This window comes from Ranitomeya variabilis, chromosome 2, assembly GCF_051348905.1.
Source record: "Ranitomeya variabilis isolate aRanVar5 chromosome 2, aRanVar5.hap1, whole genome shotgun sequence".
In the NCBI taxonomy this organism is placed as follows: Eukaryota; Metazoa; Chordata; class Amphibia; order Anura; family Dendrobatidae; genus Ranitomeya; species Ranitomeya variabilis.
The window spans coordinates 579,176,654-579,199,536 of record NC_135233.1 but is presented as its reverse complement, the minus strand read 5'-3'; the positions used below and the strand labels follow the sequence as shown (position 1 = coordinate 579,199,536).

The 22,883-nt window shown below is 42.6% G+C and overlaps 1 protein-coding gene across 1 annotated transcript in view; it reads left to right on the top strand.

Annotated features, from left to right (window-relative positions):
* CDYL2 (chromodomain Y like 2) overlaps positions 1-22,883 on the top strand; it is a 139,711-nt gene that overhangs the window by 111,643 nt on the left and 5,185 nt on the right. The window contains exon 3 of the mRNA XM_077288360.1: positions 16,293-16,510. Coding sequence (XP_077144475.1) covers positions 16,293-16,510 — 218 coding nt within the window. The remainder of the gene's footprint in view (positions 1-16,292; positions 16,511-22,883) is intronic.

Below are 22,883 nucleotides of genomic sequence, written 5' to 3'. Positions count from 1 at the left end.
AGTGAATAATCATAGTGGATGACTGGTGAAAAACTGTAAAGAATAACAGCATATCAGTATATGCACATACAGGGTGCAATCACATAAATAACTGGGACATTACAGCAAGAATTATACAGAGTGCATTACACAGTAATTCTAGCAGCACTGCCCTATTCTATACAAAGATGCATCTATCTACATGCAAGCTGCAGAGCACAAATCTGCCTAACTACATCAGACTATAGGAGCTGCATAAGGCTCAGATACTAACACAAACATAAGATGCATTTAACCCTTTATAAACATACCGAGATCCGTTAGGACAGGGGTAGGAAAGTGAGACAGGAGCACGTGTGCCTCCCTTCAGACCTGAGGAGAAATGGCTACTGAAGCTTGTCTTCCACAAGAAGAATGAGGGCGGAACTTACCCAGAAGACATTGCTCTTCTGAGGGAAGAGTTGGTAAACAACATGAAAAGTAGGCAACTGATGACCTCCAGTGGCCACAACTTGAATAACATGATAATTAACTTTCTGTACTAGGGTTGAGCGACTTTTATTTTTATAGGATCGGGGAGGGTTTCACGAAACCCGACTTTCTCAAAAGTCGGGTCGAGCGAAATCGGCCGATCCTATAAAAAAGTCGGGGTCGAGGTCGGCCGAAACACGAAACCCAATGCAGTGCAATGGGATACTATGGTTCCCAGGGTCTGAAGGAGAGGAAACTCTCCTTCAGGCCCTGGGATCCATATTAATGTGTAAAATAAAGAATTAAAATAAAAAATATTGATATACTCACCCGTCCGGAGGCCCCTGGACATCACCGCTGGTAACCGGCAGCCTTCTTTGCTTAAAATGAGCGCGTTCAGGGCCTTCCATGACGTCACGGCTTCTGATTGGCCGTGACGTCATGGAAGGCCCTGAACGTGCTCATTCTTAGGAAGGAAGGCTGCCGGAAAGAAGCCGAGGGTGAGTATATTCCTATTAGGTATATACTCACCCTCAGACGCGCCCTGCTTCTTCCTTCCTAAGAATGAGCGCGTTCAGGGCCTTAGATGATGTCACGGCTTGTGATTGGTCGCAGCCGCCCATGTGACCGCCACGCGACCAATCACAAGCCGTGACGTAATTCTCAGGTCCTAAATTCCTAGAATTAGGAATTTAGGACCTGAGAATTACGTCACGGCTTGTGATTGGTCGCGTGGTGGTCACATGAGCGGCACGCGACCAATCAGAAGCCGTGACGTCATCTAAGGCCGTAAACGCGCTCATTTTAAGCAAAGAAGGCTGCCGGTTACCAGCGGCGATGTCCAGGGGCCTCCGGAGAGGTGAGTATATCAGTATTTTTTATTTTAATTCTTTATTTTACACTTAAATGTGGATTCCGATACCGATTTCCGATATTGCAAACATATCGGAACTCGGTATCGGAATTCCGATACCAGATTCAGAAGATCGCCGACCTCATGGCCGACCCCACACGGGTCGGGTCGGGTTTCATGAAACCCGACTTTGCCAAAAGTCGGCGACTTCTGAAAATGGCCGACCCGTTTCGCTCAACCCTATTCTGTACATTAAGATGGGCAGAACACTCCCCGCTTGGCGTCAACAGATGCCACAATTAGGTTCTTTTGGGGAAAATAATAATACAAGCTCGGTAACGGGCCTGAGGAACAGTTTGTTCTCCCCAAGCTTGCACACTCTGACCTCTACTTTCCGCACCTTCCCATCTTTGCTGGGAAGGGTCTTGATGACTAGGCCGAGTGGCCACTCGTTCCGATGTGACTGACTGTCTTTGACGAGTACAACATCGCCAGATTGAATATTTGGGCGGTCTTTCTGCCACTTTGTCCTGGTTTGCAGAGTGGAGAGATACTGTTTCCTCCATCTATCCCAGAAGACGTTGGACACGCTTTGTACTTGCCTCCATTGTCGTCTGTAGAGGTCTTTGTCATTGAATTCTAGGAGTGGAGCTTTCGGGACACAGGTTTTCTGTGTGAGTAACATTGCAGGAGTAAGGATGGATGGATCTCCAGAATCACTAGAAAGTGCTGTCAGTGGCCTGGCATTCATGATGGCTGAGACCTCTGCCAAGAACGTGGTTAAACTCTCTTGTGTAAGTCTGGTGTTAGCTTGCAAGAAGATAGAGTCTAGTATTTTGCGTGCTATCCCTATCATCCTTTCCCACGCACCTCCCATGTGCGAAGAGTGTGGTAGATTGAAAGTCCAGGTACATCCTTGCTCGCCTAGATACCTTTCCACATTAGCGATGTCCAGATTGGAAGGGATTTGGAGTTCTCTTGCCGCTCCGACGAAATTCGTACCTCGGTCAGAACGAATATGCTTCACAGGGCCTCTGATTGCGATGAAGCGTCGAAGTGCGTTTATAAAACTTGATGTGTCCATCTATTCGATTACCTCGATATGAACGGCTCTGATGGACAGACACGTGAATAGAACTGCCCAACACTTTGCTTCTGTAAGTATTTTCCTAGTCCGTCGTGTAGCCACAGACCAAGGACCGAATACATCTAGTCCAACGTTGGTGAAGGGGGGTTCAGTACTGAGTCTGTCGGGTGGAAGATTGGCCATCTTCGGATTTTGGAATGTGCCCCGGAGTTTGCGACACGTAACACAGTCGTAAATGAGTTTGCTCACTCTTCTCTTTGCTCCAACTATCCATAGTCCAGCCGCCCGTAGGTTTCCTTCAGTAAACAAACGGCCTTGGTGTCTCACTAAGACATGATGATGTTGAATTAGCAGGGTTGTTACGTGATGACGTCCAGGAATTATTACCGGGTGCTTCTCTGAAACTTCTACCTCAGCTTCTTGAAGACGGCCACTGACTCTCAGCAGCCCATCCTGATCGACAATCGGATCGAGCTTCCTCAGCCCACTGACTTCAGGAATGGGTTGTCCCTTGTTGAGGTTGTCTATTTCTCTGCCATAGGTTTCTCTTTGTACGACACGAAGTATTATAACCTTGGCTCTTTCCAGGTCGGGAGCAGTAAACGCAAGCCTGCAGTGATGCCAACCTTTACAAGGTCTCGGGCTATCAGGTAGTGTTGACTTGTAGGACTGGGTTACATGAAATAGACAAGCTATAGCTCGAACAAGTGACTTCCAGGTGGAGAACCTGCTGAACCGGTGAGATTCGAGGTGACAGCTTGAAGTCTCTGTATGTAGAGCAGACACTTGAGGTCGGATCTCTTCATCTGTGTCTGGACCCACTAGTTCGAAAGTATCAGGCCTGCTGATGTGGGGCATCGAACGGTACAAAGAGGGAGGACCTGTGAACCATGTAGTGTCCTTCAGATAACTGGGTGCAACGGATCTAGTCGCGTGGTCCGCAGGATTGTGGTGAGTAGGTACACTGATTAGGGCCGGTGGATCTTCTTATCCAAAGTACCCGGTTGCTGACATAGACGTAGAAGCATCGTGTCTCGTTACAGATGTACCCCAGTACCACCTTGCTATCGGTGTAGAACTCTGCATCCTTGATCTTCAGACTCATCGCATCCGAGATCAGTTCGACCAACTCAACTGCAAGGACAGCAGCACAGAGTTCCAGTCTGGGTATCGTATGTTCACGAAGTGGCGCCAATTTTGTCCGGCTCATAACGAACCCGATATGGCACTGTCCGCTTACGTCTATGGTTTTGAGGTACGCTACTGCTGCAATCGCTTTGACTGATGCATCACAGAAAATACAAAGTCTTTGCGTTTTGACCTCTGTGGATGGCACAGGAGCATACGGTCGTTTCACACGAAGGTTGGTCAGGGCTTCAAGAGACTTCCTCCACTCTGCCCACAGGTCAGCCTTTTCTGCTGGAAGTGGATCATCCCAATCAGTAGTGTCTTGGGTAAAGTCCCTGAGCATCAGCTTTCCTTGGATGGTGAAGGTAAAGAAATGTTCCCTCGTCTCAGATGACTTCTGAAGCTTGTGTCTTAGGGAGATGAATCTGCTGTAGACCAATTCCCTGTTGTTGGGTAGGCGTCTCCTCTGAGGTCGAAATGGTAGAGGTGCGACCCAACTGTTCGACGTATCCTTGACTATTTGTTCATCCATGATGTCCAAGAACATCTTGTCTTCTATAGACATCGCTACCTTGTTGTCTTCCTTCATCCTGTGGAAGACTGTACATCCTATGTGGTCTTGTTCACCTTCACAGGTGTGGTCTTCGTTGATAGGAACTGAGAAAGGGCAAGGTAGGGGAGTGCTGCTCAGTAGTTCCTTTACCAGCAGACTATTGTGACACGGCTGGAAGAGAGATGGACGTCCATTTTCTAGTGTGCTGGTAAGCATACTGTTGACTGAGACCGGCTTGTGTGCTCCTCCTAGACAGACATCTCCTACTATGACCCATCCAAGGTCTTGCCTCTGAGCGTATGGAGCATTCCAGGAGCCGTTGATATATTCTCTAGTCTTGTGGACTCGTAGTATATCTCTTCCCAGAAGTAAAGCTATTGGGGCTTCTGGTTCCAACTCAGGTATCAGGTGGGCTATACGCTTCAGGTGGGGGTGATATGTTGCCACCTCTGGTGAAGGTATCTCAGACCTGTTGTCGGGAATCTGGTTGCACTCCAGGATGGTCGGTAGTGACAGGCAGGTCTGGCCATCTATGGACTCCACTTTGTATCCGGTTGCTTTCCTCCCCGCCGTCTCGACGGTACCTGAACATGTCCTAAGGGAGTAGGGAGAACCGGGGCCTACAATGTTGAAGTTGTCAAAGAAGATGGACCTGGCTAAAGACCTATTACTTTGGTCATCCAGGATTGCATATATCTTGAGCGCTTTGCTCTGTGGCCTGCTGGATAGACTCGGACAAGGCAGATTTTTGAACAGGATCTTCCTCCAGTGGGTCCCTTACAGATCTCCGTACATTGAGCGATAACCGCAGGGGTGTCTTCGTCGGTGTTCTTCTGCTTCTCATCGTGCTCCTCTGCCTGTGACAACACTCGTAGAGGTGGTCCAGGGTGCAAGGCTGTATTGTGATCCGTTCTTCTGCATTCTGCACATTTCACGCTAGCTTCACATTTCCTGGCGAGGTGAGAGGTTGTCGCACAGCATTTGAAGCAGATGTTGTTTTCCTTGAGGAAACCTTTGCGATCCTCTAAAGTCTTCTCCCTGAAGGCTCTGCACTTTAGTAGAAGATGTGGTTTCCTGTGTAGAGGACACTGCTTACTGACATCCTGAGGTTTGCTCTCTTCCGTAGGGGGCTTAGTTGTCTTGTGAGGAGGACCTGTGGAATCAATATTAGTTTTATGGACTGCCACGGGTGTCTTACTGGGTTTGACACCAGGGGTAGTGGAACATGACAGAGTGAAATCAAAACTAGGGTCATTTCTGATCCTGGCTTGCTGGGTGACAAACTCAACAAATACAGTAAAAGGAGGGAATGGTACATTATGAATTTGTTTATACCGTGAACCATGTATAACCCACCTTTCTTGAAGATTGTAAGGAAGTTTTTGTACTATTGGATTGACACCCCTAGCAGTGTCTAAGAATGTCAATCCGGGCAAGTGACCTTCCTTCTGAGCAACCTGTAACTCTATCAATAAATCACTCAATTCTCTAAGCCTTTGATAACCTTTGGGCCCTATCTTAGGGAAATCATCAATTCTTTTGAATAAAGCATTCTCTATTACTTCTATGGACCCATAGCATTTGTCAAGTCTTTCCCACACTTTACGTAGACCTATGTGTGGGTATTCTATGTTAATGTCTCTTAGTCTTTTAGCATGCTCAACCGATTCATTTCCAAGCCACATTACCAGGAGATCTAACTCCTCACTACTAGAAAGGTCCAGTCCCTGAATGGCGTTCTGGAACGAAGCTCGCCATGACCTATAGTTTTCGGCTTTGTCAGTGAACTTTACAAGTCCTTTTGTTACCAGTTCTCGGCGGGCAAAGAACTTTGCCAAGTCTATGGTGGCTTGATCAGTGTTGGTACGAGCCGGTATGTTATAGTCATGTCTAGTGTGTGGTGTATCACCATACCTGTGAGACGCTCTTGGCTTCGGACAGTCTGCATAGTACCTTTCTGGTGAAGATGTCTCTTTAAGGTGAGGTGGGAGCTGTACCTTCTTCTCAGTGGAACGGTAGCTGTGATCGACATCTCTGTGCTGGACGTCTTCTTGTTTGTAGTAGCGAAGTTCGGGGTTGGATCGATGATAATCGGCGTAGGCTGATCGATGTAGTCTGTCGAGGGTGTTGTCCATGCTGGAGTGTCGATGGACGTACTCTGCAACGCGCTGAGCTGGATCTTGCTGCTCTAGATCTGTTCCAAGAACGTTGCTGCGTCTCTCATAATCAGGATCCTTCATGGCTTCCAAGTACTCTGCCTTAGCTATTGCAGCTGCTGTCTCTTTGTCTGCCATAAGTCTTTCTAGAGACACTTGCAGGCGCGCACTTTCTGCCTCTTGCTCTGCTTGCAAACGTGCGGTTTCGGCTTGCAGGCGTGCAGTTTGTTCTGCCTGCAAACGTGCGGTTTCGGCTTGTAGGCGTGCAGTTTGTTCTGCCTGCAGACGTGCATTTTCTGCTTCATGCTCTGCTTGTCTCAGCTTTAGACGCATTTCTTTCTCGGCGAAGGAGGACCTCGCTTTGGCTGCTTCAGCTTCAGCACGGGCGACAGCTACCAGCTCTGCCAATGATGACCTGCTAGAGGTTGCTCGTGATCTCGTCTTGAGTGAGGATGTGCTGTTTTGAGACATTGTGCGCTTAGCTGCGTACTGCTGAGTGTTTTGGCGGGAAACTGAGTCTATGTGCGGTGAGCTTCCGCGTGGCGGGAATGATGTAGCTCTTCTTGGCGGGCTGCTGTAAGTTCTGCGGCTGTATGGCTGCTGCTGTGATACCCGAATGTGGAGCAGTGTGGGTGTTAGCGGTTCCGTACAGTCTGATCAACTACAGCCTGCGACCGGCTATCAGTTTCACTGAAGGCAGCTAATCTGTTCTTACTTTACAATCACCGCCTGCGACCGGCGGTCTCGTTTTTCACTGTTCTGCCTTCCTCCACGTAGGATGCTGTGTGGATTCCAACATACGGCTAAACCTTCATCCACATCCCAGTAAACAGACTGTGTTGATGCTTAAGTCTTATTTATTAGGGTGATGATAACATAAACTATAACGTTGAACAACAATGGTGGATAGTATTCATAGTAGATGATCGAATAGTGAATGATGTTGATGTACAAAGTGGATGTTCAGTGAATAATCATAGTGGATGACTGGTGAAAAACTGTAAAGAATAACAGCATATCAGTATATGCACATACAGGGTGCAATCACATAAATAACTGGGACATTACAGCAAGAATTATACAGAGTGCATTACACAGTAATTCTAGCAGCACTGCCCTATTCTATACAAAGATGCATCTATCTACATGCAAGCTGCAGAGCACAATCTGCCTAACTACATCAGACTATAGGAGCTGCATAAGGCTGAGATACTAACACAAACATAAGATGCACCCAACCCTTTATAAACGTACCGAGATCTGTTAGGACAGGGGTAGGAAAGTAAGTGAGACAGGAGCACGTGTGCCTCCCTTCAGACCTGAGGAGAAATGGCTACTGAAGCTTGTCTTCCACAAGAAGAATGAGGGCGGAACTTACCCAGAAGACATTGCTCTTCTGAGGGAAGAGTTGGTAAACAACATGAAAAGTAGGCAACTGATGACCTCCAGTGGCCACAACTTGAATAACATGATAATTAACTTTCTGTACATTAAGATGGGCAGAACACTTCTGTTCAAAAACTCAAATGGCGCTCCTTCCCTTCCGAGCCCTGCTGTGCGCAGGTTTTCCTCCGCATATGTGGTATCGGCAAGTTCATGAGAAATTGCACAACAAATTTTGGGGTCCATTTTTCCATCTTACAAAAATAAAAAAAGATTTGGGTCTAGCGTAAATTTTTGTGAAAAAAAAGTTAAATGTTCTTTTTTTTTTTCTCCACATTCCAAAAATTCCTGTGAAGCACCTGAAAGCTTAACACACTTCTTGAATGTGGTTTTGAGCACCTTGAGGAGTGCAGTTTTTAGAATGGTGTCACTTTTGGGTATTTTCTGTCATATAGGCCCCTCAAAGTCACTTCAAATGTGATGTGGCTCCTAAAAAAATGGTTTTGTAAATTTTGTTGCAAAAGTGAGAAATTGCTGGTCATATTTTAACCCTTATAACTTTCTAACTTTCTGGTCAATTTTAACCCTTATGACTTCCTAAAGAACATAAATGTTTTGTTTCAAAAATTGTGCTGATGTAAAGTAGACATGTGGGAAATGTTATCTATTAACTATTTTGTGTGACATAACTCTGATTTAAGAGCAGAAAATTTAAAAGATTGAATATTGCAAAATGTGAAAAAACTCACCAAATTTCCGTCTTTTTCACAAACTCAAGTCGTATCGAAGAAATTTTACAACTATATCATATGAAGTACAATATGTCACTAAAAAACAATCTCAGAATCAGTGGGATTTTTGTAGCATTTCAAAGTTATTACCTCATAAAGTGACACTGGTCAGAATTGTAAAAATTGGCCTGGTCATGAACGTGTAAACTGGCTTGGGGGGTAAGGGGGTTAAATAAAATGCTTGTGGTTTCGCCCATATTCAAAAAACTGAAAAAAGTGGCTGGAAAACGACTTCTTAACCCCTTACTGACCTCGGACGGCATAGTACGTCCGAGGTCAGCTCCCCTGCTTTGATGCAGGGCTCCGCGGTGAGCCCACATCAATGCCGGGACATGTCAGCTGTTTTGAACAGCTGACATGTGCCCGCAATAGCGGCGGGTGAAATCGAGATTCACCCGCCGCTATTAACTAGTTAAATGCCGCTGTCAAACGCAGACAGCGGCATTTAACTACCTCATCCGGCCGGGCGGCCGGATATGAGCGCATCGCCGACCCCCGTCACATGATCGGAGGTCGGCGATGCTTCTCCATTGTAACCATAGAGGTCCTTGAGACCTCTATAGTTACTGATCCCCGGCAGCTGTGAGCGCCACCCTGTGGTCGGCGCTCACAGCACACCTGCATTTCTGCTACATAGCAGCGAACATCAGATCGCTGCTATGTAGCAGAGCCGATCACGTTGTGCCTGCTTCTAGCCTCCCATGGAGGCTATTGAAGCATGGCAAAAGTTTAAAAAAAAAAGTTAAAAAAAATGTGAAAAAAATAAAAAAAATATAAAAGTTTAAATCACCCCCCTTTCGCCCCAATCAAAATAAATCATTAAAAAAAAAATCAAACCTACACATATTTGGTATCGCCACGTTCAGAATCGCCCGATCTATCAATAAAAAAAAAAGCATTAACCTGATCGCTAAACGGCGTAACGAGAAAAAAAATCGAAATGCCAGAATTACGTTTTTTTGGTCGCCGCGACATTGCATTAAAATGCAATAACGGGCGATCAAAAGAACGTATCTGCACCGAATTGGAATCATTAAAATCATTTTTTATTATTTTTTTTTTTAGCAAAGTTTGGAATTTTTTTTCACCACTTAGCTAAAAAATAACCTAGTCATGTTAGGTGTCTATGAACTTGTAGTGACCTGGAGAATCATAATGGCAGGTCAGTTTTAGCATTTAGTGAACCTAGCAAAAAAGCCAAGCAAAAAACAAGTGTGGGATTGCACTTTTTTTGCAATTTCACCGCACTTGGAATTTTTTTCCCGTTTTCTAGTGCACGACATGGTAAAACCAATGATGTCGTTCAAAAGTACAACTCGTCCCGCAAAAAATAAGCCCTCACATGGCCAAATTGACGGAAAAATAAAAAAGTTATGGCTCTGGGAAGGAGGGGAGTGAAAAACGAACACGGAAAAACGAAAAATCCCAAGGTCATGAAGGGGTTAAAAACCATGAGAAAACCCTCAAAAACCCTTTGTTGGCCAAAACGCTTAGCAAATGACCGAACAGATGACATTAAAGATGTTTGAGAAAAAATAAAAAAACGCCAGAGTTTCTTGAAGTGTCTTCTGCTTGAAAAACTTGGTGGGTTCATCTGAGTTTAAAAAATGACTTTGGGTCCCCCTTTCCTGTGGAGGTCTTAGCAATCATACATTTATCAGTTATCCTTGGCATATATGATATACAGTATATTATCTATACAACAACCCCATTAATTCTTCGATACTCCCTGACATTCATGTTAGAAAGTAGTTTAGATCACTAAGCTAACAGTGGCAACCGGAGTTAGCTCCAATCTCTGCTGTTAACCATATAGATGCTGTGGTCAACCACTGTCAGCAGCAGTAGTTTTGTTACCTGCGCCTATCAGCCCCCTGCGTCATGAATATGTGATGTCCATGGCAGTCAGGGGACTACTATAGACCTCGTTGCTGACATCTTGGTCCTTTAATTAAACTATTATAATATATTCGGCAATAAAGTTACAGAATATAGCACAAATGGTCAAACAATTGCACATTCAAGACCTCTGAAGGACCAAAAAGTAAGGAAAAAAAAATACTATTTTTAAAAATATAAAAAATTATAATAGTTCAAATCAACCTCTTTCTTCTCAATTTAAGAAATAAACCTCTTTCATCTCCAACTCTGTAAAAGTTTTCACTCTAAACAGAAAAATTAACCCAAGCTGAGAATAGCATAAAAGTAAAAACAATGGAAAATCCCCAGAATGGCCTTTTTTTGCCAAATCAAAAGATCATGGTACCCCATACTGATATAAAAAAAACTACAGCTCTCCATGCAACAAACAAGCCCTCAGGGCTCAATCGATGGAGGACCAAAGGGTTTTTCGTTAACAAAAATGTGAACTTTTTTTACCACCTAAAATAAAAAAAAATAAAAAAACTACAACCCCAATTATATATCTAGTTGGGACACTGTAAAATATGAAGAAAACAATGATGAAATGATCTGGAAATCTTTTTAAGCCATACTTTATTCAGTTAGCTTCGGCTTTCCCTCTTGTCCTTTTTCTTCTTAGAAGTGAAAGTCTATTAAGACTCTCAGTCAAGTGTTTGAGCCTTGTTATTTCTACTATGTGCCTAAAGGGTAACTTCAGGGGGTTACATAATGAAGGCAGGGACTGCCCCTTCCGTGGAATTTAGTGTTGTGAACGGTGACTGTAACCACGTCCTGCAACCCCCCAGTGACTGGTCAAGTTGTGGCTGCAGGGAAAATACAACTTATTTTTCTCCTTGTAGCTGCCGCTCCAGTAAGCCAGCTGCACAGAATTTAAGCGCTATTAACCTGTAGATTACGCCTACATCTGGTGGTAAGTAGCATTTCTGGACATATCAGGTTCCCTCTAACCCAGATTTGAGACATGCCATGCATTGCTACAGCTCATGGACAAGTACGACAAGTCTAAAAAGAAGAAATTACGGTAGTAATTTTTCATTTTCTCAGTTCTCCTTTTTTTCATATGATAGAAAACAGGCATTAAATGGGGGAGCATCGGTTGCTAGAATGTCTGCTAAACCCAAAAATCATAACCCTGGACAAAGTAAGAGGTCCCAAAGCACTAACCGAAAAAAAATGATGCTGCCCAAAATACGGGACCAAAGAAATCACAACAATGAATAAAACACAGTTTTTATTAAATAAGGGTTAAAAAACATATAGAGCCATATATCCAACACAGTAGACACAAAAACAGGTTTAAGACTAGTGGTAGACAGAGTAGTGAGTGAAGAGGAGCAGTGCTGATCTGGGAGGTAAATATGAGAGATTTGTTTTTTTAATTACCCCACCTTGGGCCGATTATCAATAACCTTTAAGCTAGAGGACACACCCTTTAAATTGGTGATAGTGTCAAAACACTAATGGCCTGATTCATCGGCATTGTTCACACTGGTCTTGGTAAGCGGGCGTGCTAGAGTCAGACGCTCCTAATTCATGAAGAGGTGTACGAGCGCCATGCCAAAAATCTAACTCCATTTTGGTGGAGCTGGGAAAAATTGGCATCAAAACACCAAAAGTTGCAAACTTTAGGTACAATTCAGAGTTGTGCTTAAATTTTGCAGCTTTTCAAAGCTTTTACTCTAGAATTCTGGAGTAAAAGCTTTCATGAATCAGGGCCTTATGTGTCAAAACAAAATGGTCTGCCATCTTGGATTTTTTTTTACTTGAGCAGTAAATCATGTTATAATGGAGATCCAAAGGGTATTTCATCTTGTCCAGAAAATTTATCAACTACAGTGACCTGCAAAAGTATTCACTGCCTTTCCTTTGTACCTGTTTTGTTACATTACATCCCATGTTTAAATATTTTTGTAATCCGGTTTGTGTATGACGCATCAGCACTAAATAGTTTAAGTTGGTGAAGTGAGAAAAATATAGGCATTAAATTTATGGGATCAAATATCGAAAAATTGTCATGTGCATATGTAGTCATCCATTTTTGCAGTGAAGCCCCTAAAAAATTTTGATGCAAGCAATTACCTTCATATCTCCCATGCTTAGTGACAGCACGTCCACCTGTGTGCAATCTAAGTGTCACATGTCTGTCAGTATATATACTTTTTACCTTTTCTGAAAGGCCACAGAGGCTGCAACACCATTAACAAGAGGCACCACTAACCAAACACCATGAAGACCAAGGAGATCTCCAAACACTATGAAGACCAAGGAGATCTTCGAACAACACCATGAAGACCAAGGAGATCTTCGAACAACACCATGAAGACCAAGGATATCTTCGAACAACACCATGAAGACCAAGGACATCTCTGAACAACACCATGAAGACCAAGGACATCTCCGAACAACACTATGAAGACCAAGGAGCTCTCCGAACAACACCATGAAGGCCATGAAGATCTTCGAACAACACTATGAAGACCAAAAAAATCTCCGAACAACACCATGAAGACCAAAGAGATAACCGAACAACACCATGAAGACCATGGAGATAACCGAACAACATCATTCAGACCATGGAGATCTTCGAACAACACTATGAAGACCAAGGAGATCTCCAAACAAATCAGGGACAAAATTGTTAAGTACAAGTCATAGTTTGGGTTATAAAAAGAAATCCCAATCTCTGATGATCCCCCGGAGCACTATCAAATTCTTCATCATCAAATGGAAAAAACATGGTACCACAACGAACCTGCCAATACAAGGCCGCCCACCAAAACTCTCAGCCTTGGCAAGGAGGGCATTAATCAAAGAGGCAGCACAGAGACCAAAGTTAACCCTGAAGTAGCTGCAGAGTTCCCAAGCTGAGACGGGAGTATCTGTCCATACAACCACAATAAGCCGTACACTACATAGAGGTGGCCGTTATGGAACTGTGGGCAGAAAAAAACCTTTACTTGCAAGGCTACTTTTTAGTTTGCCAAAAGACATGTGGGAGACTCCCCAAATGTATGCAGGAAGGTGCTGTGGTCAGATGAGACCAAAATTGAACTTTTTGGCCACCAAGGTAAATGCTATGTCTGGCGCCAAACTAACAACTTATCACCCCCAAGAATGCCATCACCAGAGTGGTTACAGCATTATGTGCATGTACAAGTAGGGACAGGAAAAATTGTCAAGGGGAAAGATGGAGGGGGCGAAATACAGGGATTTTCTTGAGCAAACCCTGTTTGTCAGTGATTTGAGACTGGGACGGAGATTCACCTTCCAACAAGACAATGACCCAAAGCATACTGCTAAAGCAACACTCAAGTGGTTTAAGGGAAAATGTGTAAATATTTTGGCGTGGCCAAGTCAAATCCTAGACCTAGATCCAATGTATAATCTGTGGTCAGTCCTGAAGATTTCTGTTCACCAGAGGAAAACCTCTAACTTGAAGGAGCTTGAGCAATTTTGCCTTGAGGAACGGACAAGAATCCCAGTGTCAAGATATGGAAATCTCATAGAGACTTATCCAAAGCGACTGCAGCTATATTTGCAACAAAAGGAGGCTCTACAAAGTACTGACTTTAGGGAGGTGAATAGTTGCGCACACCGCCTTTTAAGTTATTTTGTTCTATGTGTTGTTTGTTTCACAATAAAAAGAAAACCAAATGTTCCCAGTTGTAGCACAGCACAAAAAATGCTAATGGGGTAAATACTTTTGCAATCCACATGTATATACATGCATAGGATTGGTGATAACTTGTTGATTGGTAAGGTCTAACCGATGGGATTCACACCAATCAACAGAATAGGGAATCGACACCCATCGATCTGTAAGTGATGACCTGTTTTCACCAGACAACCACTCTAAGACAAACTTTTGGCTCCATTTACGATGGGACGACTAATCTAGTAGACCATTTCATGTCTATGGTCAAAATCTTGGAAAACATGTCTTCCCAGTAAATTCAGAATCTGAGGAAACCCTCGTATTTCCAGACAATCCTATATTAGAGCTGTAACTGCTGTAACCTCTATTCATTGTTTTTTCTACCAGCAATTCTGCGAATTTCTAATTACAAAATAAAATATCACATCTTAAGAAACCAATTCCGACTTTCAAAACCTAAAAAGAAAAAAAAATGCTTGGGGAATTCCACACCTTGTGATTCTTCCTGCGAGTCTGTGTGTACAGACTAAACACAGAGAATAAAATCATTTCCCAGGTCACAATTTGTTTTTTTTTATATTTAGTTATGTAATTAAAGCTGGAGAGAAAACTGGAATCCTTCCAGATTATCTGCTTCAACCTGCGGAAAATACCTGAAAAATCGATGCAAAATGACTAAAGCTTTAGACCGCCGTAACTTCAGGAGCATTGGAAATAATGACTACTTATTTGTGCTTCACAAACCATTAATTTGGATAAACAACTCGTATGCCCAAAACGCCTGGCAACTTTAAACTTATGTAGAATTGAGCTCATAAAAGAAGCGCGTAAAGTGATGGGCAGCATCTGATGGATTTCTAGTTTGGTTGTGTAAAAAATCTGTTACTAGAAATCTAAGTGGAAAAAAAATCAATTTGCAACCTACATCTTGGATTCCAGGCTGTCGTCCTAGTTTCAAATCTTTAATGCCTCTTAGAATGTTCTTCTGGGAATTCAGCTTCTCGGGAGAATTTTTCTGGTTGAATGCAGTAGTGGTGATATTTTGCAAGAGTAAACTGCTTTTCCTGATAAATTGTAATTAAAAGTCAACTGCAAATGAACGGCATTGAGATTTGGGGTACACAGAATTATGGGAGAGTGTAATGCATTCAGGTTTCCCAGGAAGGTGCCTTCCGCAGGTTCCCCCGGGATGGTGCTGTCCGCAGATTCCCCCGGGGCGGTGCCATCCACAGGGTCCACAGCGAGGTGCCGTCCGCAGGGTCCCCGGGTCGGCACCGTCCGTTTATTATCTTCCTTCAGTGTGATGAAGTGGTAAATGTATCACTAATCATGACACTCGTATACAATTTGGCCATATACCTAGATCTGCCCACCAGAAGTCAACTAAGCTCATATGTATGACCAAACATTACCCAGTTGGACCCTTAAAGAGAATTTGTATCCAGGTTTTTTTTCTACCTAATCTGAGAGCAGCATGATATAGGAGCAGAGACCATGATTCCAGGGATATGTCACTTACTGGGCAGCTTAGTGTAGCTTTTATACAAATTACTGTTTTATCAGCATGAGATTATCACTAGAGGACTACTTGGCTTGCTACCTGGTAGTCCAGCCACACCCCCCACTACTGATTGGCAGCTTACTGCCTATAAACATTGAACAAAGAAAAGTAAGCAATCAGTGGTGTTGGTGGGTTGATACAGAGCTCAGCATTTAGAGAACTGGTAGCAGATAAAACAGTTTTTAATCAAAACTGCAGCAAGAAGCCAAGTGAGTGATACATCGCTGGAATCGGGGTCTTTGCCCCTACATCATGCTGTTCTTCAGTAGATTAGTAAACACCTGCTGACAAATTCCCTTTAACAAACTGGGTTGTACTTTATTACCGTTATAGACGATGTCCATCAGATGTGTATGACACTCGGCCTTTACCATGTTCCACAAATTGAGACTGCCTTGCAATACCAGACAGGGCCATTCGAAAAGAGTGGTGCTGTCTGGTAATGCCAAATAACCATTATTAAGCTAATCATCCTCATTCCGTTAAATGGTAAAGGCAGATCAGAAAGTAAAATATTGCAAAAACATTCCTTAGATATCAAAGCGACATTCCCCATAAAGTGTGGGTGGTACTTCTCAAGGTCATAAATTATTACGAAGACACCAAACTGAGTCTGAACACAATGCTCTTGTATTTAATCGCCAATTTATATAAAATTTGTTACCGGCACAGAATATAATGTTTGTGTAATATTGTACTTTATTATTTTTACTTTATCATTATTATTATTATTATTTTTTTAACACTTAAAGGGGAACCATTGACCAATGGAGAACTGACCCCTCACAGCCCAGTCAAGCGGAAACTGGACTTGGAAAAGGACTGCGTGTTTGATAAGAGATTGAGATACAGCGTCCGTCAGAATGAAAGTAACTGTCGATTCCGGGACATAGTCGTCAGGAAGGAAGATGGCTTCACTCACATCCTGCTGTCCAGCCAGACATCAGACAACAACTCCCTGACACCTGACGTAAGCAGAAATAATTTATTGAGTTAAATATTAATGTTTTATAGGGGTGTTCCCACAAACTGATGAGGTTCTGTCCACTGGGACCCCCACCAAATCCAAAGAGTACTTTGTTGTAGGATTAGTGGGGGTCCTGGCAATTGGAACCCCAGTGATCATAGATATATTACCTATCCTTGCTTTACCAAATGTCTAACATATACTTACCATTCTCTGTTCCCCTTTCCCCACTAATAGCGTAACGTCCAAGTCCCATGTAAATGGAAGCCAATTCTGGCCTTTGGATGAGACCACCCTCACCCTAATCTAGTGAAATCCAACTGAAGTTTGCATGTCCCACCACTGCCAAGTTGGGACTTCTACATTTATCAAAAGTTGGTACATGTGGGAAGTTTACTAGAAAAATTAAAACAACCCTTACTCCCCAGCTTGCCTCTTTCTAGTTCTAGTTCACACACCTTTACACCCTATTCCTTGCTTGCTAATGCTGCAATGTTATGGGCTCGCCTTGTGAGGTGGATACTCTTAAACCATAGGTCTGGGTGAGCAACTTGGACCGGAGGCAAACTGAGCACATATCACAGAGGAAAAGAGCCAGGTGTCAAACACACAGGAGCAGTAGCAGCACACAAGACTAGTATCCTCTGGCAGGAAAATGGCTAATAGCAGCAGTGTAAAAAGAAGTAAATGCCGTCTGGTATGTTCCAGCAAGGCAATAGTTAACAGCAGCAATGTAACACAAGTAAATGCAGTCTGGTGTCTTCAGCAAGGCAACAGTGAATAGCAGCAAATTATACAACTGGATATTGTATCATGGAAATGGTTATCAACAGTAGGAAATTGACATATAGGCAAACTGGGAAGACACTTGAAGAGATGTTACCTTGTTTGCAGAAATAAGGTGTGAACAGGATTGAGAATAGTTACTGTGAAATGATGGGTGCTGAGAGGTTGGTGCGGATGACGCCCAGTAAGCAGGACTGAGTTTGGAAACAGTTAAGCAAGTTGATATGATCTCTAAAAGGGCTAAAGTTAAAAATGACACATCTCCCTTGTATTTTAGGCAAAAAATATATATATTGTCATTTTGTACATTTTAAAAATTACAAAAAGGTAAATCGGCCAATGCAAATGTTTGGGCACCCAGCATGGTTAGTAGCTAGTAGCAGAACCTTTTGCAAGTATCACAGCTTGTAAACATTTTTTGTAGCCAGCCAAGTCTTTCAGTTCTTGTTTGAGAGATTTTCTGCCATTTTTCCTTGGAGAATTCTTCCAGTTCTGTGAGATTCCTGGATCGTCTTGCATGCACTGCTATTTTGAGGTCTAGCCACAGATTGTCAATGATTTTGAGATTAGCAGACTGTAAGGGCCATTGTAAAACCTTCAGCTTGCACCTCTTGAGGTCGTCTATTGTGGATTTTGACGTGTGTTTAGGATCATTATTCATTTGTAGAAGCCATCCTCTTTTCAACTTCAGCTTTTTTACAGATGGTGTTATGTTTGCATGAAGAATTTGTTGGAATTTCATTTAAATCATTCCTCCATCTACCCGTGAAATGATCCCCCATGATGATATTGGCTGCAACATAACCCCAAAGCATGATTGATCCACCCCCGTGCTTAATGGTTGGCAAAATTTTCTTTTCCTGAAACTATGTGCCCTTTTTTCTTCACACAAATGTTTGATCATTGTGGCCAAAAAGTTCTATTTTAACCTCATCAGTCCACAGTTCTTGTTTCAAAAATGCATCAGGCTTGTTTAGATGTTATTTTGAATATTTCTGACCCTGAATTTTCTGGTGTAGACGCAGGAGAGGTTTTCTTCTGATTACTCTTATATGAAGGCTATATTTATGCAGGTGTCTCTAAACCATAGAACAACATACCACAACTCCATAGTCTGCTAAATATTTCTTAAGGCCTTTTGAAGTCAAGCTGGGGTTTTGATTTGCCTCTCTAGCAGCAGCTCTCCTAAAATTTTGCTTGGTCTTCCAGACCTTATCTTGACCTCCATTGTTCCTGGTAGCTTCCATTTCTTAATTACATTTCAAACTGAGGAAAGGGCAACTTGAAAACGCTTTGCTATGTTCTTATAGCCTTCTTCTGCTTTGTGCGCCTTCATTATTTTCATTTTCAGAGTGGTAGGCAGCTGCTTAGAAGAACCCATGGCTGCTGTTTTTTGTCACAAGGTTAGAGGAGACTGGGTTTTTATAAAGCTGGAAAATTGGCATCACCTGACCTTTCCTAACAACGATAGTGAACAAGTCAAACCTTAACAGGATAATTAAGGTCTCAAACCTTAGACAAAGTTATCTGAGCACAAAAATCTCCAAGGGCGCCCAAACTTTTGCATAGGCCAATTTCCTTTTTGTCATTTGTAACATTTAAAAATGACTATATATTTTTTTGACTAAAATACATAGGAAATGTGTCATCTTTAACTAGCCCTTTTACATCTTCAACTGTTCACAATAACACTAATTTTGACCAAGGGTGCCCAAACTTTTACATGCCACTGTATGCTGCCTGCTTAATTCCCAAGCACTTAGTCTCTGCCTTTGTCAGCCTTAAAAGGCCTAGGTTGGTGATGTCACAGGAGTTTGAAGGGATTCTTGAGAAAATCCGGTGTCACGATCCATTTTTGGATTCGTGGCAGCTCTGGTTCCACTATGATTTAAATTAAGCTTTTTTCCTTTCAGGACGAGCTGGGGTTAATATCAGTTTCCCTCTCTGGCAATCTGTTGTAACTGCAGTGTGGATAGGTCAGCTGATGTGGGTGGTGACCACTCCCACATGCCTTATATGGTCACCTGATGCATCTGCTGATTGTCGGTGATAGAGTAATCTACAGTGACCAAGTAAGGAGCTTGCTGGCTGCTGTGGTTTATCAGCTAGTTTTGTGAATTTGTGATCCTGGTGCCTTTGTTCTAATGTACGGTGCTTTGCAGCAAAGGAAGTTGTAAAGCTAAGTTGTGTTATTACCCCGTCTGTCTCATTTTTGTCACTGTCCCCTGTGTTGTACTATCTGCAGTGGTGAGGCTAGCGCCCTTGCCGGCCAGTGCACTAGCCAGGGCAGTGTGAGGTGATAACAAGGGACGAGGTTCCTGATGGCGGTGGGGGGGGGGGGGAGGACCCACTTAGGGCATTAAGGGAGTGCAGGGTCAGGCTTAGGATTGAGCAGGAGGTGACTATTCCTCATTTTCCTATTGGTAGGGCCTTCGTAACCCCTTTACCATCCCATTGTGTGCCGTCCGCCGACCGATACCCCCCGTGGGGTCGCTATAGATATCGTGACACCTGGTATGGACTAACGCAAAGGCAGCCATAGGAGAAAGAAGCATGGGCCGATGCTGGAGCCGTGACAGGCGAGTAACATGCAGTGTCAGTGGAGTGAAGAAGCTCTGCACAGTTTCATAACTACCAAGGAAGACATCAATCAGACCAATCTGAAATGAAGCACCCTCTTATTACGTGTCCTATAGCAGATTTTTAGACAACACCTTTCATATCTGACCGCACGGCCCCAGTAACAGAACAACTTGTCTCACGTCTTTACATATTGCGGAATGTCTTGTCCCAACCATCAACCATGTATTTCTAATACTAGAATAACTAAAACATGATATAGTTTTGGTTTTATTTCATTTTATGCCACTTTTAAATATTTCATAATTGTTAAGAACTTAATAAATGAAAACTGGTATTATCCAGCGGGACTGAATGTTAATTGTAGAAATTTATATCTATTCGTTATTGGCTTTTTCTTAATTTCTTTGTCATTTTGATGACAAATGCCTTTAAATAAAAATATGATTAATTCAAGACTTTAATTTGGAATTGTAAATCAGAGGAATATATTACTTATGTTTTGCTAATTAAAACTATATAATGAAAATGATTTTTTATCTATTCTATTTAATTTTGATTATTTTTTTAAAATTCTATTTTCTGTACATGGTTATTGGGGCAGTCATCTTGTCCAAGCTGTGGACCGGAAATAACTCATTAACTTCTCCGGGAGAGTGCTGGGGGCATGCTCTGTGATCTGTGTAGAGGTCATTGTGCTGGAAGGGAGAGGAGGTGATCTGTGACCATCAGTTCTTGTGATCTTACATTGTAATCTTGCTTATGATGGTGAGATGGCTGCTCGAAAGTGATCTCTGCACCACAGGAAGTATCAGTCTACTGTGAGGCTCAGGAGTAAAAACTGCAAGATTTCAGAATTTTAAAATATTAATAGTGACATTGGAAATGAACCAATTCCCAAACAAATGTGTTTATCAATAAAGCTTTAAATAGATAATTTTTTATTACATTTATGCTAACTCCTTCTTGGCGTTTGATGTATATGTATCTCAAAAGCTGAGCCCCATACACCAAGGGTTCTGGCTGTGAAATAGATCATCCATCTGCTTCTAACAGCAGCGTTCGGAGCCAACTCCAATCGCTGCTGTTTAATCATTGGAATGCAGCTGTTACTGGTTTTTAAGTGGGCCAAACGTGTCATGCCAGTATTGAACCACTTATCACCCTCTGTGGTAGCCAGGGGCCTACTGGAAGCTCCTGTCGCCACCATCTGTGTACTGCCATAAAGCCTATCCATGGGCTGGGCTTCATAGTAGGTTGTCATTTGTTCTATATACTGCAATACAGTACATATTACTAGTCCAGGTCCCTAAAAGGACTCAGGAAAAAGTGAAAGTGAAGGAAAAAAAATATAAACGTTTGAATTACCCCATTTTTCCCAGTTTAAAGAAGGTGGGGACAATTTAAACCGTTTTGGTATTCTGTTCGTAAATGTTCAAATTTTATTTATTTTTTGGTCACCACACCTTCTGTCTCAAAAATGCCACCGTTTTCACAAATGTCAAATGTGTGAAAAGAGCAATCGGCTCTCCTGTCCAGGTGCATTACAACATACTTAAGTAATAGCAACAGTCCAAAAGATAGCTGGCACTCACATCTTCCTAAAAAATTGCTTTAGTGATCCAGTAGTGAAAAATGCACAAAAAATGGCTGGACACAACAGCAGAACAATTAAAAAAGGCAGAAAAGAAATACCGTATCCTCTGCTCTCCCAGGCAACATGTTTCAGACCTGCATGGTCCTTTGCCAAAACTTGACAAAGGACCATGAAGGTATGAAACATGTTGCCTGTGAGCGCAGAGGATACGGTATTTCTTTTCTGCCTTTTTTAATTTTTCTGCTGTTGTGTCCAGCCATTTTTTGTGAATTTTTTACTACTGGATCAATAAAGCAATTCTTTTAAGAAGATGTGAGTGACAGCTATTGTTTGGACTGTTGCTGTACTTACAAATGGTATGAATCATATATATATATATATATATATTCAATAGAAAAATGAAAAACAAAAATTAAAGAAGTGAAAATGAAAAATGGCCACACCTGGAAAAGGTCAAACAGATTGTTATCATATAAAGTATATTATTTGGAGTCCCCTGCTCAGGACTCCACTCTATTTGCCAGAGCAGGGCATCACCGCAGAGAGGACTGAGGACGACTCAATTATACATGATTGCCCTACAAATTCAGTGGAAAAATTGCAGCACCCAAAGCTTCCTCCATCCATACAGGCCAATCCCTATATCAGAATGTTGGACCTCATGAGGATCCGTTGTTCTCACTGGTAATTGCTCCTAATCTATGAAGCTTTTAAGAAAAATGGGTTGTCCTGACATTTGGTTTTGCCTACAATGTCCCATTAATATAATAAGAATTAGCTGCATCTGTATTTTTTTGGTACAAATAATCACTTTGCGCAAACGTGGACGGGGAGGACATTTATCTCTAGGAATTCAAATGATGAAATTCTCCAATGTATCTCAGTGTTGTCTTTCTTGGTAAGAACGTTCACGAACCCAGAATAGTTTCAGTCACGAGGGCCTACACATTCCCCAGGAGCCTGGTAATAATAGTGCACAGTACCTCTGGGCTTAAAGGGATGGGCACACCTGGGATCGTGACCGGCTGAATGAAAGGGGGGGGACTGATCTAAATATATGAAAGCTCTCTTTAAAAGACAATCGAGGTTTCCATGACAACTAGAACTCTCGGGATTCTTCACGATCCTTAACAACCACGGTCGTGATCACACAAGGAGCTTGGTATTTGTAAAGCAGCCTGTTGGCTTCTCTACTATACCTCTGTAAATGTTATTACTGTGTCACCAACATGACAGCTTGGAGTAATAGAACTGATCATCGGCTTACTTTATTTAATTTCTGGATTATTACTCTCTTTAAGGGGTGACCAGCGCTATATATTTATATCCTATACCATCCCTACTGAACTGATCAGCCGTGAACTACCGCTAGAAGAATACAGCTCTATACTTGTTGTAGTGGCCGTTCTCGGG